Source organism: Nematolebias whitei, chromosome 12, assembly GCF_014905685.2.
Source record: "Nematolebias whitei isolate Nwh7 chromosome 12, NemWhi1, whole genome shotgun sequence".
NCBI lineage: Eukaryota > Metazoa > Chordata > Actinopteri > Cyprinodontiformes > Rivulidae > Nematolebias > Nematolebias whitei.
Genome location: NC_056509.1, coordinates 15,510,250 through 15,531,064, shown reverse-complemented (window position 1 = coordinate 15,531,064; position 20,815 = coordinate 15,510,250). Strand labels below are relative to the sequence as shown.

At 41.3% G+C, this 20,815-nt stretch overlaps 2 protein-coding genes across 2 annotated transcripts in view; both read left to right on the top strand.

The window, feature by feature from the left end:
• LOC119418035 (gamma-aminobutyric acid receptor subunit rho-1-like) overlaps window positions 1-9,023 on the top strand; it is a 12,916-nt gene extending 3,893 nt beyond the window's left edge. Inside the window, exon 2 of the mRNA XM_037685281.1 lies at window positions 8,672-9,023. Coding sequence (XP_037541209.1) covers window positions 8,672-8,959 — 288 coding nt within the window. The 3' untranslated portion in view covers window positions 8,960-9,023. The remainder of the gene's footprint in view (window positions 1-8,671) is intronic.
• LOC119418762 (gamma-aminobutyric acid receptor subunit rho-1) overlaps window positions 1-20,815 on the top strand; it is a 68,367-nt gene that overhangs the window by 39,694 nt on the left and 7,858 nt on the right. The gene's annotated exons all lie outside the window — the stretch shown is intronic.

Genomic DNA, 20,815 nt, shown 5'->3' with positions numbered 1-20,815 from the left:
TCTCTCTGATCTGCTACAATCATATGTCCCACCACGTTTCCTGAGGTCAGCGGGCCAGTTGCTCCTCACAGTTCCAGGAACTCGTCTTAAGCGCAGAGGTGACAGGGCCTTCTCTGTAGCAGGACCAAGACTCTGGAACGAGTTACCTCTGCTTGTCAGACAGGCCCCCTCCGTCTCTGTTTTCAAGTCCCATTTAAAAACCCACTACTATTCGGTAGCTTTCAACACCAGATGATCTGGGTTTTGAACCTGTATGTTCCACACTGGTTTGTCGTCATTATCTGCATTGTTTTTATGTCTATATTCTGATTTACTTCATTTTGTATTTTGTTTTGTGTGTTACCTGTTGTTCTGTACAGCACTTTGGTTGGTCTTGTCACTGTTTTAAGTGCTCTATAAATAAAATAGTATGGTATGGTATGATATGATATGATAAACATCCCAAGGAGCACTGTGCAAGCAATCGTATTGAAATGGAAGGAGTATCAGACCACTGCAAATCTACCAAGACCTGGCCGTCCCTCTAAACTTTCATCTCAAACAAGGAGAAGACTGATCAGAGATGCAGCCAAGTGGCCCATGATCACTCTGGATGAACTGCAGAGATCTACAACTGAGGTGGGAGAGTCTGTCCATAGGACAAGAATCAGTCGTATACTGCACAAATCTGGCCTTTATGGAAGACTGGCAAGAAGAAAGCCATTTCTCAAAGATATCCATAAAAAGTGTTGTTTAAAGTTTGCCACAAGCCACCTGGGAGACACATCAAACATGTGGAAGAAGGTGCTCTGGTCAGATGAAGCCAAAATCGAACTATTTGGCCACAATGCAAAACGATATGTTCGGCGTAAAAGCAACACAGCTCATCACCCTGAACACAACATCCCCACTGTCAAACATGGTGGTGGCAGCATCATGGTTTGGGCCTGCTTTTCGTCAGCAGGGACAGGGAAGATGGTCAGAATTCATGGGAAGATGGATGGGGCCAAATACAGGACCATTCTGGAAGAAAACCTGCCTGAGTCTGCAAGAGACCTGAGACTGGGACGTAGATTTATCTTCCAACAAGACAATGATCCATAACATAAAGCCAAATCTACAATGGAATGGTTCACAAATAAACATATCCAGATGCTGGAATGGCCAAGTCAAAGTCCAGACCTGAATCCAATCGAGAATCTGTGGAAAGAGCTGAAAACTGCTGTTCACAAACGCTCTCCATCCAACCTCACTGAGCTCGAGCTGTTTTGCAAAGAAGAATGGGCAAGAATTTCAGTCTCTCGATGTGCAAAACTGATAGAAACATACCCCAAGCGACTTGCAGCTGTAATTGCAGCAAAAGGCTGCGCTACAAAGTATTAATGCAAGGGGGCCGAATAATATTGCACGCCCCCCTTTTCAGTTTTTTATTTGTTAAAAAAGTTTGACACATCCAATAAATTTCATTCCACTTCACGATTGTGTCCCACTTGTTGTTGATTCTTCACAAAAAATTTAAATTTTATATCTTTATATTTGAAGCCGGGCAGCATGGTGGCGCAACTGGTAGAGCTGCTGCATCTCAGCGAGCAGGTCCTTGGTTCAAACCCCGGTCCAGGGGCCTTCTGGGTGGAGTTTGCATGTTCTCTCTGTGCATGCATGGGTTTTCTCCGGGTGCTCTGGTTTCCTCCCACAGACCAAAAATATGAATGTTAGGCTGATTGGTAACTCTAAATTGTCCCTACGTGTGAGTGAGAGAGTCAATGGTTGTTTTGTCTCGTTTGTCTCTATGTGTCCCTGTGATGGACTTGCAACCTGTCCAGGGTGTACCCCGCCCCTCGCACAGTGATTGCTGGACATGGGCACCAGCAACCCCCATGACCCAAAATGGAATAAGCGAGTAAAGATAATGGATGGATGGATGTTTGAAGCCTGAAACTTGGCAAAAGGTTGAAAAGTTCCAGGGGGGCAAATACTTTCGCAAGGCACTGTAGTTATCAAAAGCAAAATGTGGCAGCATGATGGATCACTTGGTAGAGCTGTTGCCTCTCAGTGAGTGAAAAGGTTGTCGGTTCAAATCCCATCCCGGGACATTTCTGGGTGGGGTTTGCATGTTCTACCCGTGCATGCGTGGAATTACTCCAGGTACTCGGGTTTCCTCCCACAGACCAAAAACATGCATGTTAGTCTCATTGGTAACTCTAAATTGTCTCTGGGTGTGAGTGAGAGAGTGAATGGTTGTTTGTCTCTGTGTGTCTCTGTGATGGACTGGAGACCTGTCCTGAGTGTACCCCGCCTCTCGCACAATGATAGCTGGATATGGGCACCAGTGACCCCTGCAACCCAAAAAGGAATAAGTGGGTAAAGAGGATGGATGGATGGCTGTTTTAGTAATTCCTTGGATGGATGAAAAACTAATTGCTGACAGACAGCTAATACAAAAAAGTAAACTGAAATACAGAAACCAAAAAGGTGACGAGGCAGCAGGAAAATACAAAAGAAATTGAAGCTGCAAGCGGCATTGAAGGCCCTCGCAGCAAAGCGCCGCTCCGGCCTTATGGCGAACGCGGGAGCTCCAGCTAGTCCATCCAGGTGCCATCGCGAACGTTCTTGTGCCAATCCCGCACACATTCACCACGGGGCGCATTTCCTGAATCTTCCACATTGCCTTCCGTCCATGTCGTTACTTGTCCAGTTGCAGGTCTTACAAGTATAGGCGAAATCCAACCTTCCAGACAGGAGTTATGGTGACTTCCTGTTTTGTGGCGAATGTTTGACAAGCACGTCCTTTATACTTTTCAACATGTCATGTGTGGTAAATTATACTTTTCAATATGTCATGTGTGGTAATCAACAGTTAGCGAACAAAGTTTCAGTCTAATATCTTGCACAGTGCGAAGCTGGAAGTGTCATCCAATAATCAACTGTTTTTTCTCTGAGTAGGCGGGGCTTAAGTGATGTCATGAATCAACAATACCAATGTTTCTACAAGTGCTCACTGATGAAGCACAAAACCTCAGGTTCAGAATGGATTATGTATCACTGAGATCTAACTGTTGGAATAATGTAGGGGGGGAACTTGAGTCCACTGTTATGTTAAAGAACAATATCAATGTGTCTATAAGTGCTCACTGATCACGCACAATAAATCTGGTACATATTGGATGATATTTCACTGAGATATAACTGTTGTAATAATCTAGGGGGCGCACTCGAGTCAAATGTTAAATAACAACACAAATGTATATAGAAGTGCTCACTGATCATGCACAAAAAATCTGATGCAGATTGGATAATATATCATTGAGATTAACAGTTTGAATAATCTAGGGGCGCACTAGAGTCATATGTTAAACCACAATATCAATGTTTCTAAAAGTGCTCACTGATGACGCACAATAAATCTGGTGCAGATCAGATGTTGTATCACTGAGTTATAACTGTAGGAATAATGTAGGTGGTTCTGTGGAGGCTATTGTCCACTTATCATGGATACCTGTTCAAGGGTTGGATAATGATCGATCACAGTGATTTTGGTGCACCTCAGCTGAAATCTGTGCATTTTAGAGCCAAACGTATTGTAACGGCATCAGTTCTTAATTCACCATGCCGCCACGCTCACATCCTCCAGCAAAAACGGTTGGCAGTTTAAATCAAGTCAGACCATCTTATCTGTCTTCTAACACAGTATCATCCTTATTAGGTCAATGGTGTCAAAAAGGGAGCATTCTACGTAAAAAAAAGTGACTTCCTGTTCTGAGGGGGCGGGGCTTTGATGACATCAAAATAGGACCACAGTGGATTGTCGGGAATCCAACAGGGATGAGTAAGGCTAAGCTTTGTGCATTTCGGTTTTTCAATGTGAAAGTTATAGTGTTTGGAAAGTTATGGTGTGAAGCGAAACTTTGAGGTCTGGCCATGCCCCTTTAACATATACGAAAACTCAAGCTTTAGATAACTTTTACTCTCCATTGTCTCAAGGGCATATCAACCAAGTTTGAAGGCAATCCTTCAAAATTTCTAGGAATTTGTTAAAATTCGCAATTCAATATGCCCAAAAATGACCCTTTGACCCAAAATGGCTGACTTTCTGTTGGTTTTTGACCATGGCTCTAAGAGACTATTTCATAGGTCCTGAGAAGATACAGATGTTCACCGAATTTCAGAATAATCTTTCCAAAAATGGCTTGGGGCTGAGGTTTTAAAATATTCTAGGGGGCATTGTGGAGGCTATTGGCCAATTATCATGGATTCCTGTTCAAGGGGTAGATAATGATCGATGATACTGATATTGGTGCACCTCGGTTCAAATGTGTGGAATTTAGAGCCAAACATATGGCGACGGCGTTACGTCTTACTTCGCCACGCCGCGCCACCCACATGCTCCACCCAAAACCGTCAGTGTTGGAAATCAAGTTACACCAACATGTCTCCGGTCACTGTACACACTATCATGCTGATCAGGTAACAGGGGTCAGATAGGGACCATTCAATGTAAAACTTTACAGTTCCTGTGGTCAGGGGGCTTAAGTGATGTCATGATTTGACCATTCGGTCTTGCAGGGGACCGAATGTCGATCAATCACTGAAGGTTTGATGTCCTAGACAGTTTTCGTGTAGGAGCTATTAGCGTTTTGTTTTTCAAGGTGAGATATCAAACTTTGAGGTCTGGCCCTGCCCCTTCAGCATGCTCCAAAATGCACCGTTTAGATAACTTTGTGTCCCCCATGCCTTTTGCCCAAAATGGCCAAGTTTGAAACCGATTGAGCGAAATACCTAGGAGGAGTTTGTTCAAATGCAGAGGCTGTAAACCGCCAAAAAGGTGTGAACTTTGGGACGGCATTCCAAAATGGCCTCCTTCCTGTTTATTATATAACATTGGTGCCAGAGGGTTTTCTGTGCACCTTGGGGAATTGGACAAGCATACCAAATTTCATGCTTCTACGACAAACTAAGGTTAATGCGGAGGGTATTTTGAAAATTCCTAGGTGGCGCTCTTGATCCGTTTCTGTTGCGATTTTTGCCACGCCCTTAAAATACATAATTCTTTACCAGTCTTGATGCGTCCGCCAAATTTGGTGACTTTTGGGATATGTTAAGGCCCCCAAAACGCCAATTCATTTGGCGGAAAAAATTGCAGCTCGGGCCTGAACAGTGATTACAATAGGCCTTTGCAGTGCTTCGCTGCTCGGGCCTAACAAAAACCACAGGGACCATATATGGGAAAAGGCAGGTAAACAAACAGTATGGCAGACTGATGATTGAATGAGGACTGGGAGTTCTTGTAAGCGGGAGAAGTGACAACAAGTGGAGACAGCTTAGAGTCAGGACTGACAGAGTTAATGAGAAGGAAAATGACTCAAGAAGACACTGGAAAAAAAAAAAACAAGTAATCTCTAAACCAGGAAGTATAAGAAGAAACTCAATGAACAAGATAAGATAAACCATCCATCCATCCATTATCTTTACCCGTTTATTCCATTTTGGGTCACGGGGGTCGCTGGTGCCCATGTCCAGCAATCACTGTGCGAGTCGCAAGTCCATCACAGGGCCACATAGAGACAAACGAGACAAACAACCATTCACTCTCTCACTCACACCTAGGGACAATTTAGAGTTACCAATCAGCCTAACATGCATGTTTTTGGTCTGTGGGAGGAAACCGGAGCACCCGGAGAAAACCCACGCATGCACGGAGAGAACATGCAAACTCCACCCAGAAAGGCCCCTGGACCGGGGTTTGAACCAAGGACCTTCTCGCTGAGAGGCAGCAGCTTTACCAGTTGCGCCACCGTGCTGCCAGATAAGATAAACCGAATCCATAATAAAAAAAAAAAAGAAAACTCCAAAATCATCAAACCAAAACACAGAGAACTCATTATTGTGACAGTGCCCTTCCTCAATACTAATAATAAATAAATAAAAAAACACAGGAACAACCCATCTGAACACATAACCTGAAAAAGTCCACCCATTTTTATTCCAAGATTACCCATAAGGCCCTGAGGCTCACATGGTCTCTTGCATTCAAGTCAAACATGTATTTTCAATAATTCAGACTGAAATATACAGTAATAGTAACCAACAGAACTTACTGTTTCAAAAAAAAAAAATGTAATGAAACCAAAATGTAACTTCAGTAATGTAAATTGTCAATGTAAAATATCCATCAATCCATTACCTTTACCTGTTTCTTCCTTTTTGGGTGGCAGAGGTCACTGGTACCCATGCTCAGCAGTCACTGTGTGAGAGGCGGGGGACACCCTGGACAGGTCTCCATCCATCACAGGGACACATAAAGACAAATGAGACAAACAAGCATTCTCTCTCACTCACACCTAGAGACAATTTAGAGTTACCAATCAGCCTAACATTAATGTTTTTGGTCTGTGGGAGGAAACTTTAGTACCTGGAGAAAACCCACACATACACGGAGAGAACATGCAAACTTCACCCTGAAAGGTCCTCGGTCGGGAATTGATGTCAACCTTCTCGCAGAGAGGGAACAGCTATCTGTCACTCCTACAGCCCATCTCACCACTGTCCTGCTGTCCTCATACATGTCCTGTACCAGTCTAACATACTTCGCTGTAACTCCAGATTTCCTCATGCAATACCACACCTCCTGCCTCGGCACCCTGTCATACGCTTTTGCTAAATCCACAAAGACACCATGGAGTTCTTTCTGACCCTCTCTGTACTTCTCTATCAGCATCCTCAAAGCAAAGAAGGCATATGTGGTGGCTGTGACTGAGTGGTTAGAGCAGTCGTCCTCCAATGCGAGAGTTGGGGGTTCGAATCCACCAGCAGTCACATGCCTAAGTGTCCCTGGGCAAGACACTGAACCCCTCAGCCTCCGATGTGTGTCCCATCGGTGTTCGAATGTGATAAAGCTCTGATTAGTCTCTTTAGAATGATTTGTTCAATTAGCTTTGTAGAGATGTAGTAGAGTGCTGTGTGGATGGGTAAATGAGGAAACAGAGTGTAGTGTAAAGTGCTTTGAGTATCTTGAAATAAGATAGGCGCTATATAAGTACAGTCCATTTACCATTTACCATATGTGGTGCTCTTATTTGGCATGAAACGATACTGCTGCTCACGAGTGGTCACTTCTCATCTAAGTCTAGCTTCCACAACTCTCTCCCAGATCTTCAATGTATGACTCATCAACTTAATTCCACTGTAGATGCTACAAGTCTGCGCCCAATCTCCCTCAGGTTTCCTCTTCTACACAGAATGTAGTCGACCTGTGTACTCCTTCCTCCACTCTTATAGGTCACTCACTGTATGTTCCTCCCTCTTTTGGAAATAAGTGTTGACTACAGCCATTTCCATTTTCTTGGTAAATTCCACCACCATCTTTCCTTCCTGGTTTCTTTTTTGACACCAAACCTCCCCATCACTTCCTCATCCTCTCCGTTTCCTTCACCAACATGTCAGTTCAGGTCTGCTCCAATCACCACTCTCTCCTCCCTGGGAATACTCTCTGTCACTTCACACAGATCCTTCCAAAATTTATATTTCTCCTCTACATCACATCTAACCTGTGGAGCATAATCACTGACAACATTTAGCATCAGACTGTCTACTTTTACCTTCAGACACATCACCCTATCTGACACTCTCTTCACCTCTACTACATTCTTTGCCAACTCCTCCTTCAGGACCACCCCTTCTCCATTTCTCTTTCTACCCACACCATGGTAAAACAGTTTAAACCCTGCTCCAATAATGTGAGCCTTGCTGTCCTTCCACTTGGTCTCTTGGACACATAAAACATCTACCTTCCTTCTCTGCATCATGTTAACCAGCTCTCTACTGTTGCCTGTCATTATCCCCACATTTAGAGTTGCAACTCTCAGTCCTACATTCTTGACTTTCCTCTTCTCCCTCTGTCTCCTGACATGTTTCCCTCCTCTTGGTCTTTGTCTATGAGGAAAACATGTTCCTGCCTAAAGATGCAAATTTAAGACAAGATTGTATAATTGTAGTTTCTTGATCTAAAATTTTTCTTGCTCAATTGCAAAGTAATTTACAAAAAACAAGATAAATTAGCCAAAAATAAGAAAGAACTACTTTGAAAATATATATTTTATATAAAACAATTATTAAACTGGCAGCACGGTGGCACAACTGGTAAAGTTGCTGCCTCTCAGCGAGCAGGTCCCCAGTTCAAATCCCGGTCCGAAAGCCTTTCTGGTGGAGTTTGCATGTTCTCTCCATGCATGTGTGGGTTTTCTCCGAGTACTCTGGTTTCCTCCCACAGACCAAAAAAACGCATGTTAGGCTGATTGGTAACTCTAAATTGTCCCTAGGTGTAAGTGAGAGAGTGACTGGTTGTTTGTCTCACTTGTCTCTATGTGTCCATGTGATGAACTGGAGACCTGTCCAGGGTGTACCCCGTCCCTCACACAGTGATTGCTGGACATGGGCACTGACCCAGAATGGAGGAAGTGGGTAAAAGATAATGGATGGATGGATGGATGGAAATATTAAACTAATATTTGAATTAGTACACATGTTACATACATATGTACATATTACATATGTGCTTAGGCCTTCGCTGAAGGCGTAAAAGGCCCAGGAGGATCACCACTACTTCTTTCCCCTGAAGTTTACTTAAAGTGAATATATAATTGTTTAACTATGTACCAGTGAACATTTATTCAACCTCTGCCTTTTCTCTTTGCAGATGGCATGTACTTGTAGCCTGGCTCATCCTGGCATGATGTCAGCAAGCTACAGTGAGGTTGACGCCAACACCACTGGGAACTACGACATGCTTGAGGGAAACCGAGTTAGAAGAGAGACCATGCTGGTTGAACTAGCAATGGAGAGTGACCAAGTGACAGGCCATGTTGGTTCCAGGGCTTACAGCAGTGTCTGGATCGACACACATGCCATTGACATGTACTCCAGGGTCATCTTTCCTGGATCTTACATCCTCTTCAATATTATCTACTGGTCTATCTATTCCTAAAGCAGCGGAGTCTCACACGCAGGGGTCTTGTGCATCCATCCATCCACCCATCTATCCATTATCTTTACCCACTTCTTCATATTTGGATTGTGGGGGTCACTGGTGCCCATCATTGTGCGAGAAGCGGGGTACACCCTGGACAGGTCTCGAGTCCATCACAGGGACACATAGAGACAAACCAGACAAACAACCGTTTACTCTCTCTCTCACACACCAAGGGACAATTTAGAGTTACAAATCAGCTGAACATGCATGTTTTTGGTCTGTGGGAGGAAACCAGAGTATCTGAAGAAAACCCATGCATGCAAGGAAAGAACATGCAAACTCCACCCAGAAAGGTGCCCGGCTGAGATTTGAACTGGCGACCTTCTCACTGAGAGGCAACAATTCTACCAACTGTGCCACTGTCCTGCCCGGTCTTGTGCTTATCTTGTGTTATCTCACTGGGCTGCAGATGTTGCAGACCAGTTGGTAAACAGCATTAGTGTCCTCACAGGGAACCTGTCCAGGTCTAACCCTGCCAATGATAAATATTAATAAAAAACACTGATACTGATTGGCTTAGCTTTGGTTAAAAAATATGATCCACCAGACTGAATCAGAAATGTAATGGTGGATATGAAGGAGGCCAAGGTGGACAACAAAATGTGCAGGGTCTAGAATACAGTAAGGTAAGACATGCACTGATTTTCTAAAACTGGCCATGCTAACTCAACCACATGACTTGTTGAGCTGTTAGTTACAAATACTCAGAACTCAGAGACTATAGCTCACAATTTATAATTGTCAACAATTCTCCAACAGTCACAACCAAGTGAGATACTACTATTAACATTTTTATGTAAATACAGTATACATTGAATATTTGCACAGTGATTGAGTTTCTTTTATATACTGCATATGAATCAGACATCTTGGGAAAACCATACACTGTATCAAAAAGAAAGATGGTCAAAGAAGGACAGTGGGGAAGAACACTTAAAACAGATTTACAACCAGTTTTCTTGGTGATAGACTAGGTTCATGTCTTTAATACAGTTCAGTTTAATTAAATAATTCCAAATCAGAGTAAAAGTCATCTCAGGACACTATCTAAAAGAGAAAAAATACGAGTCTAAACAATAAATAGTGCATTTGCAGAGCATCTTTTCTTTGAACTTGGTGAGGTTTATCATGTTTAACAATGTTTTTTTTTCATTCAAACACAGCATCCTGGCAATATTCTGCCAGTGACTTTGTGTTCATTGTGTTGTCCAAAAACACATCAGCTGATCTCAGAGCTGTGGAAGGAACATGCAATCATTAGTGGGCATAGCTATGTTTCCTTTGAGGCACCTTTAAGTCTTTATCAGTGTGCACAGACCTGTAGATAAAACTGGAACATCTAAGTACCAATGGTTACAACTCACGGTAACATTATGGTTTCTCTGCTGATTTTTTACAGTATTCATAATGAATGTTACAAATCCTCCAGTTGTTAGTGTTAGTGTGTTTTTAAAATAAATTTAATCTTTCAGGAAAGTCCTCAAACACGTAGATTTTTCTTTTTTCCTTTTTTCCCCCATACGTATCTGTATCTGGAAAACAACAGAAGCAAAATCCAGACTTTTTCAGGCTTTTCAAAACTACACAGGAACCTTGTAACCAATCATTATTCTCTCTACAACACTATTTGTGAAGGCTACAGGGAAAAAGTAAAATGTGTGAAAGATAATAACAATAAAAATAATAATAATAAATTCATATAATAACAATAACAGATATACAGGGAGAATAACAAGATAGTAGCAATAAGTGCTATGTGTCATGAGTGTATGTTTCTATACAATTATGAAATTAGTTCTCTGCATTTAACCCATCACACGTGGGATACACCCAGGTGGAGCAGTGGGCAGCTATGTAAGCGCCCAGGGAGCAACTGGGGATCTTGCTCAAGGACGCCATGACGTAGGCATGGTAGGGAGTCAAATCTGTGACTTACCTGTCCCAAGTCTGCTGCCCTACTTTTACACCATCTTAGCCCGATCTCTGAAATACAACATTTTTATTTTATGTAAAGCATCTGCTTCTGTAAGTGAAGCAAATACAGTAAAGTAGAAAGTAGTGCTTTCAGATTCAAGGCTTTATGCCAACAAGTCTGATGGATTCTGTACAAGAGCTCTTTGATCAAAGATGATTCCAGTAGTCTACGTCCCACCCTCCCAACACCTACTTTGTTTTGCTGTCCCAAGTTAAGTTTGGCAGAGCCACCAAATGGGACTGAAAGGATGTGCCCTCGTTAGCCATTTTATTAGGTCCACGTGGCTAGTTCCAGGTTAGACCCCTCTATCTTCAGAAATGATTTGACCCTCAGAAGATATTTTAACTTTATGACATCAAGTGTTCCTTTGATGAAAAATCAACCACCTTACATCACTGCCTAAAAATAAAAAAATAAATAAAAAAATCTATATTTTTGTCCATAAACAATCGTGCAGGAGCTAAATCAGCTTAAACTAAATTTTCAAAATTAGATAACTTTTTATTTTAGTGAATAGAAAATTCCAGTCTGAAGTCTGGGAAGACCATCTAGTCTACTGGTTTCTCCAGATTCAGCTGCTGATAATGAAGCCTTATCAAACTTGCACAAATTGGTCAGTGTCTGGACATGGATGTTTTTTAATTATTAATTTATTATTATTATTTTCCATGAATCTCTACATGTTCACAATACCAAGGTGTGTTTCATTTTTCATCTTTACTGAATTGGGTAGACCACTGAGCTGCAGCAGTCTGTTCACCGCTCGTGCCATGTTTTTGGTTGAGGTAGCAGGAGTCAACCATAGTTTGTTCAGGAGAGACCCATTCTTCAGCCTGCTGTTTGTACCAAATGTATACTTGTGCACAACACAAGTGTATTTTTGGTCTTTACATCTGATTGAAAACATTTTTGCCAAATGAGATGAGAGACGGGACTCTACAGCAATGTCCAGCTGGAAATGATGCACCTCTTCCAGGTAAGTTCCAACCCCTGGCAGTGATTTTTACAGCGTCCCTCAATTATAAAAGCAGAGCATCATCTGGTGGTCTAATATAAATATCAAACACAGAGAGATGAAAGTCAGAAAGAATTGCATTGTTTTATGACATCATAAATATGGGATCAAGAAATATGTTGATAATGGATTTCACTATCATTGATTTTTTTTCCCCTCAGGATCATAAGAGGGCAATAAAGTGACTGGAGATTTTGGGAGAATTTAAAACAACTCAGACAAAGTTATTAAGTAAAGTGTCATGTGTTGTCATCATTGCATGTTCCCATACAATGACAAAATTAGTTATCTGCATTTAACCCATCACACTTGAGATGTACCCAGGTGGAGCAGTGGGCAGCTATGTGGGTGCCTGGGGGGCAACTGGGGATTGGGTGTCTTGCTCAGGGACACCACGGCATGTGGGCATGGTGGGGAGTTAAGCCATGGTTTTCTGGTCCCAGGTTGGCTGCCCTGCCTCTACCCCATCTCAGACCGTCAGAAAATACAGTTAGAAAATAATGTAATATGGTATATAGACTAGAGAATAGGAAATATTAAGTGGATTTTTAAGCTTTTTCAGGATGTTCATGTTTAATGAGAAGACCAAAAATCATTAAAAACACAAACAAAACAAGTGTGTCTGATTTTTCCTCATAAGGCCTTCCAAAGATCAATTCTTTGTGGCAGGAATTCAACAAAGTGCTGGAAACAATGCTCAGAAATTCTGGTTCATATTGATATGATGCTGTCACATATCTGCTGCAGATTTTTCAGCTTCATGTCCACTCTGTGTCTCCCATTCCAGCAGTTCTCAAAGGTGCACAGTTGGATTATGATCCAGTGATTGTAGAGGTCACTGGAGTTCAGGGAATCCTCACTAAGCTGCACTAAGCACTACGAAAACGTTTTTCTAATTGCTTACTGATTAATTAAGTGGCGGTTAGTGGTTAACACTGTTTCCTCACAGCACAAAGGTCCGAGTTCAGTCCCTGGTTTGGACCTGGTGTCATTCTATGTGAACTTTGCATGTTCTCCTTATGTTTGCGAGGGTTTTCTCTGAGTACTCCAGTTTCCTCCCACAGTACAAAAACATGCATTTTAGTCTGCCTTCAGGCACAGGCCTCCTTTGCACTAGAGACCTGTGATCTCTGTGTGGCGTTCCTGGTTAAACAACCAGTACACTAATGTCCTCTGTCACTGTAATTTCAATGGTGATTAAAGCTGCAAGCAGCAGTGGAGGCCCTCACAGCAAAGCGCCGCTCCAGCCTTACTGTGACCACGGGAACTCCAGCGACTCCACCCAGTCGCCATCGCAAACGCTGGCATGCCTATCCCACACTCGTTCACTAGGGTGCGCATTTGCCAAATCTTTGACATCACCTGCGACCGCAGGAGCGCCAGCAACGCCTCCCAGTTGCCATTGTGAATGCTCTCATGCCATTACCGCATGCGTCCACTAGGGTGCGCATATGCCGAATCTTTGAAATCATCTTCCGCCCATATCAGTAAGAGTCCAGCTGCAAGCCATACAAGTTTGGCTAAAATCTGTCCGTCCAGACAGGAGTTATTGTCACTTCCTGTTTTCTAGCGAATGTAAAGGATTTCCTTTAAGCTTTTCAACATGTCATATGTGGTAATCAGCAGTTAGTGAATACAGTTTTAGTTTTATATCTTACACAGTGCCAAGCTGAAGAGACACCCAATAATCATCAGTTTCTTCTCTGAGTGGGCCGGGCTTAAGTCAAGTCATGAATCAACAATACCAATGTGTCTATAAGTGCTCAATGATTAAGCACCAAAAATCTGGTGTAGATCAGATGATGAATCGCTGAGATATAACTGTTGGAATAATATAGGGGACGCACTGGAGTAAAATGTTAAATAACAAAATCAGTTTGTCTAGAAGTGCTCCTTGATCACGCACATTAAATCTTGCGCAGATCGAACGATGTATCACTGAGATATAAGAGTTTGAATAATGTAGGGAGCACACTGGAGTGAAAAGTTAAACAACAATATCAATGTGTCTAGAAGTGTTCACTGATGACACACCAAAACTCTGTTTCAGATCGGAGTATGTATTACTGAGATATAACAGTTTGAATAATGTATGGGGCACACTGGTGTCAAATGTCAAAACACAATATAAATGTGTCTAGAAGTGCTCAATGATTACGCACAATAAATCTGGGGCAGATCAGATGATGTATCACTGAGATATAACTGTAGGAATAATGTAGGGGGCACTGTGGTGGCTATTGGCCACTTATCATGGATACCTGTTCAAGGGGTAGATAATGATCGATCATACAGATTTTTGTGCACCTCGGCTCAAATCTGTGGAATTTAGAGCCAAACGTATTGCGACTGCGTTACGTCTTACTTCGCCACGCCACCCACATGCTCCACCCAAAACTGTCAGTGTTGGAAAGCAAGTTACACCAACATGTCTGCAGTCACTGGACACACTATCATACTGATAAGATCACAGGGTAGGGACTGTTCAAGGTAAAACTTTACACTTCCAGTGTTCAGGGGGCATGGCTTAAGTGATGTCATGATTTGACCATTCAGTCTTGCAGGGGACCAGATGTGGATCAATTTCTGAAGGTTTGATGTCTCAAACAGTTTTCGTATAGGAGCTATTAGCGTTTCGTTTTTCATGGCGAGATGTCTGGACCCGCCCCTTCAGCATGCTCCGAAACGCACCGTTTAGATAACTTTTCGTCCCCCATGCCTTTTGACCAAAATGGCCAAGTTTGAAACTGATTGAGCGAAATCCCTAGGAGGAGGAGTTCAAATGTGGAGGCTGTAAACCGCCAAAAATGTGTGAAATTTGGGACGGCATTCCAAAATGGCCGCCTTCTTGTTTATTGTACAGCGTTGGTGCCAGAGGGTTTTCTGTGCATCTTGGGGAATTGGACAAGTGTACCAAATTTCATGCTTCTATGACAAACTAAGGTTAATGTGGAGGATATTTAGAAAATGTCCAGGTGGCACTCTTGAGCCGTTTCAGTTGTGATTGTTGCGACGCCCTTAAAATATGTAATTTTTCAGGAGACCTGATGCGTCTGCCAAATTTGGTGAGTTTTGGGATATGTTAAGGCCTCCAACAGGCTAATTCATTTGACGGAAAAATTGCTCAGGCCTAATGAACTGAGCGATTACAATAGGCCTTTGCAGCGCTTCGCTGCAGCGCTTCACTGCTCGGGCCTAAATAGTGTGGCATGGAGGCTGCACAACTGCATAAAGAAAAGCTTTGCAGAGAGTGGTGAAGGCTGCACAGAAATCTGTTGGAGTCAGTCTCCCCAGCATCACAGACATCTACAACTCCAGATACAAGAAGAGGGTCACCTGCATCATGAAGGAACCCACTCACCCAGCACACACACCTTTTGCCCCGCTCCCCTTAGGCAGGAGGATAAGGAGCATTAAGTGTAGAACCACTAGACTGAGGAACAGCTTCTACCCTGAAGCTGTTAGACTCATGACTATCTAACCAGGATAATAGTGAACAGTGAAGATTCTCAGTTATCCAGGACATGATAAATTCAAAAACGTTCAAGACAAAACAACTGGACTTTATTTGTAACAAAAGATATTTTGCTCCTCATCCGAGGAGCTTTTTCAGTTCAAAGAGCAGTGAGTGTGGAGTATAAAGCTAAGATAAGATACCCATACATATGTAGCTTGACAAATCACACCTCACACCTTTACAGTAGGGGTTTGTTAAGGTCTTTGTTAATCTAATTCACAGAGGAAGCCCCTCTGTTCTCACCTGACAGGTGTGAAACTAGCTGGGAATCAGTCCTAAAGCTGCATTATAAGTTTTTGAACATTGAAATATGAGGCTTCCTCTTCATGGTTTCTCTCTTTTTACATAAACAGCTTCCTTCACCCCCCTTTCAAACCATCTGTGTTCACGGTCCAAAATGTGAACATTTTGGTCCTCAAATGAGTGTCCCTTATCCGTGAGGTGGAGGTGAACAGCTGAGTCTTGTCCTGAGGAGGTGGCTCTCCTGTGTTGAGCCATGCGTCTGTAAAGAGGATGTTCAGTTTCCCCACTATAGAGGTCTGGACATTCCTCGCTGCACTGGACTGTATACACCACATCACTCTGTTTGTGTATGTGTGTTTTGTCCTTACGGTGGACCAACCTCTGTCTGAGAGTTCTGCTGGGTTTGAAATGTACTGGGATGTTGTGTTTGTTGAAAATCCTTCTGAATTTCTCTGATACTCCAGCAACATAAGGAATGACAATGTTTTTCCGTCTCTTTTTCTCCTGGTTCTGTTCAGTGGTGTGTTTTGTAGATTTCCTCGCTGACTTAACAAAAGCCCAGTTAGGATATCCACATCATGAGGTGTGATAGGTCAATCTGCAAATGTATGTGTATCTTATCTCAGCCTTATAACCTGAACCCCACACTCACTGCTCTTTGAATTGAGAAAGCTTCTCGGATGAGGAGCGAAATATCTTCAGTTACAAATAAAGTCCAATTGACTGACACGGGAAATAAGGTACATTAAAAAAAATAATAATTTAAAGCCCAAATAAATGAGACTTTGAAGTGTTATTTTTAATTAATTTTTTTAGTTAAACTGGGCACATGAGGACAATTTATAAACAGAAGGTTATTCATGATAAAAAAAAAAAGTTGTGTTGTGAAGGATCATTTATTGATAATTTAATTTAAATTCTGACGGGACTATTTTCTTTTCCTTTTGACTATGAGTGTACGGCACTCTTTGAGACCTCTTTACATGCTTGTGTATTACTGTTCATCACTGCACACTTTGTGCTATTTGCTACAGAGAGATTAGGTCACCACTCTCTGTCCCATTACAAGCGGGAATCAGCTACACTTTTATTTAGGATGTTGTGGCTTATGGGAAATGTGGAAGTTCTGTTTTGTGTTGAAATTGTTTTTGTTTTGCTCCCCCTGATATTTAAGATGGACAGTAAATTGTTTAGATTTGCACAGCTAGTTTTTTATTTTTTATTTTATTTATTATTTCTTTTTATTATGTATCAAACATTTCCTGTGAAAGTACAGAAGAGTATAACTCGATAAACCTAGAGACAATGTCTTTGAACGTAGTCATCTATAATATAAAAGGAATCAATAACCTAATAAAGAGGAAAAAGATCTTAGGACAGTTAAAGAAAATGCATTTTTCTATAGCTTTACTTCAAGAGACACACTTATCGCAAACAGAACACTTAAAATTAAAAAGGGAGTGAATGGGCCAAGTCTATAATGCTTCATGCAGTGTGGGGGGGGGGGGGGGAAAGAGGGGTAGCCATATTAATTAACAGAAGTCCATCCATCCATTATCTTTACTCGCTTATTCCATTTTGGGTCACGGGGGTCGCCGGTGCCCATGTCCAGCAATCACTGTGCGAGGGGTGGGGTACACCCTGGACGGGTCGCAAGTCCATCACAGGGCCACATAGAGACAAACGAAACAAACAAACATTCACTCTCTCACTCTCACCTAGGGACAATTTAGAGTTACCAATCAGCCTAACATGCATGTTTTTGGTCTGTGGGAGGAAACCAGAGTATCCGGAGAAAACCCACGCATGCACCGAGAGAACATGCAATCTCCACCCAGAAAGGCCCCTGGACCGGGGTTTGAACCAAGGACCTGCTCGCTGAGAGGCAGCAGCTCTACCAGTTGTGCCACCGTGCTGCCCTTATTAACAGAAGTGTATACTATAATAATGAAAAAATATTTCAGGATACAGCGGGTCGGTATGTTATGGTGGTTGGTATAGAGGCAGGAATTAAGATTACTGTTTTAAACATTATGCACCAAATGAAGATTGCCCACATTATTTTTTAAAAATTGCCCAACTGTTGGTGGAGAAGGGTGAGGGACTAATACGCATAAGGGGTGACTTTAACTGTGTAATTAATAATAAATTGGCTAAACTACCCGTAACCACCAAACCACAATCCAGAATGTCCAAAAGTTTTTAAATATGATGAAAGAACTGGGGTTAATAGACGTCTGGCGCCACCTTCACCCGAGGGAAAGAGATTACACATTTATGTCCCATGTACATGGAAGTTACTCAAGACTGGATTATTTTCTTATATTAAAGAAAGACACATTTCGACTTAAAGATAGCACAATTGAGACAATGACCATCTCTGATCATAGCCCAGTAATTACGATTCTAAATCTGGAATCTGAAAACCAAATTAAATACTAGAGAATAAATATCTCAATGTTAACAGATATCTGTATTAGAGAAGAGATACGATCAGCGATAACAGAGTATTTTGATCAGAATGATAATGGTACTGTTTTACCAGCAGTGCTATGGGATGTAGCTAAGGCCACAATAAGGGGAAAATTAATCTCTATAGGGTCTAGACTAAAAAAAGAAAAACTAAAAAAACAACTGGAACTGGAATCAGAAATTAAAAGATTAGAAAAGGATCATAAACAACATGAAAGGCCAGAAAAACTTAATGAATTAAAGGACACTAGAGTAAGGCTGGACGAGTTATTAAGATATAAGGCAGAGGGTGCCCTTAGATTTATAAACAGAAAATATTATGGAATGGGAAACAAAGCCAGCAGATTGTTAGCTTTTCAATTAAAAAAGGCACAGACTAGTCGTGCAATTCCTAAAATTAAAAATATGAGTACAAATAAAATTGAAACAAACCCTAAAGAAATCTCAGATACTATTGCAGAATATTATGGACAGCTATACAAGGGCCAGGAGCAGCACTGAAAACAGAAAAAATAGAAGGTTTCTTTACAAATTTTAAGTTGGACAAACTAACTGAAGGGGAAGCATCTAGTTTAATCGAGCCAATAAAAGAGAGTGAAATTAGAGTAACTATATGTAAATTAAAAAACATAAGTCACCAGGAACAGATGGGTTTGCAGGAGAATATTATAAAACATTTGTTGATGACCTTTCACCTATATTATGCAAACTTTATAATTATGTACTAGATACAGAAAATCCTCCTGGCACTTGGTCATCAGCTATTATTACAATACTACATAAAGATGGAAAAGACCCGATACAATATTCTACTTATTGTCCCATAAGCCTTCTGTGTGTTGATTATAAGATATTAACCTCCATTTTAGCGACTAGAGTACAGAAATGTATAAAAACGTTAATTAAGCTGGATCAGACAGGATTTATTTCAGGCCGGCAAGGTATAAATAATGTGAGGAGAACTTTAAATTTACAGTTAATAATGGCAAGAGATAAAGAACCAGATATGCTTCTTAGTTTAGACGCTGAAAAAGCTTTTGACAGAGTCGACTGGACGTTCTTAGAACATACCCTCATTGAAATAGGTTTTGCCGAGAGATTTGTTAAATGGTTCAATTTTTTATATAAAAACCCTCAGTCTAGAGTAAGAGTTAATGGGCACTGCTCAGATTTTTTTGAAATGGGAAGAGGAGTGAGACAGGGTGATTCACTGTCACCTGTCCTCTTTGCTCTAAGCATCGAGCCATTAGCGGAGGCTGTACGCCAAAATTTACAGATTCAGGGAATAACAGATGGAGAAGGAATGGCCCACAAAATTGCTCTCTTTGCAGATGATGTCTTGCTTTTTATAAAATACCCAAGCACATCAATACCAGCATTTATGCAATGCTTAGATACATATGCTGAGATATCATATCAGGATATAAAATAAATCAAAACAAATCAGAAGCAATGATGATGTCAGGGAAGTGGCCTGAGGAATTAAATAAAACTGTGCCCTTCCATTTCTCTAATAAGGGCTTTAAAAGTACTTAGGGATCACTCTGACTGCTCACCCTACAAAATTGTATGATGCTAACTACCAAAGAGTTAATAAAACAATTCAAGAATGATCTGACCCGTTGAGAAGTCCTCCCACTCTCGCTGTTAGACAGAACCAAAACTATAAAAATGAATTTAATTCCTCGTTTTCTATTTTTGTTTCAATCATCGCCCATAAGAGTTCCTATTTATATTTTTTAATAAACTAAACAAATTAATATCACAGTTTATATGGCAGCACAAGAGACCTAGAATAAGACCTAAGACACTTTATTTGCCAAAAGATAAAGGAGGAGCAGCTCTGCCTAATTTAAAACATTATTACTGGGCAGCTCAATTAGCTGCAATAGTCACTTGGATTAGGGGAGATGAGGAACCCATTTGGAATCGGATAGAGCAGGGGGAGCTGACTTTGCCTTTTATTGATTCAAAATCTGTCATTAAACTGAATATTGAAAATGAATGGATTAAACATACTCTGAAGATCTGGATGGAAGTAAAAAAAAACGATGAATGACACAGGATCAATATCTCGAGCTATGCCAATCGTGGGTAATATAGACTCCACCCTTCTGCATGGGACCAGGGGTTTAGAAAATGGAACACCAAAGGTCTCATCATTCTCAATCAGTTGTTTGGAGAAACAGGTTTTAAATCTTTCTCACAGATAGGGAGCAATTTGATCTCCCAGCCAAAGATATGTATAGATATCTCCAAATTAGACATTACATTATGAACCATAAAGACAAAGAGAAAATTAATAAAGATCCAAATGATATAGAACAATACTTTATTTCCATTATACAAAAGAAAATTCTAACAAAAAGATATTTCTCTAATATATAAGAGAGGACCTGATGGAACCTCCATCTGCATAATTTTCTCAAGCTCCACCTTCATATTCCTCCAGTATGTTTGGATAACAGGACAATCCCAGAATATGTGTGTATGGTCACCTATTTTCCCACATTTTCTCCAGCAGTATGCAGTTGAGGGATCATTTGCAAAATTAGAGATATTAAGAGGTGTGTGAAAGTACCTCATCTT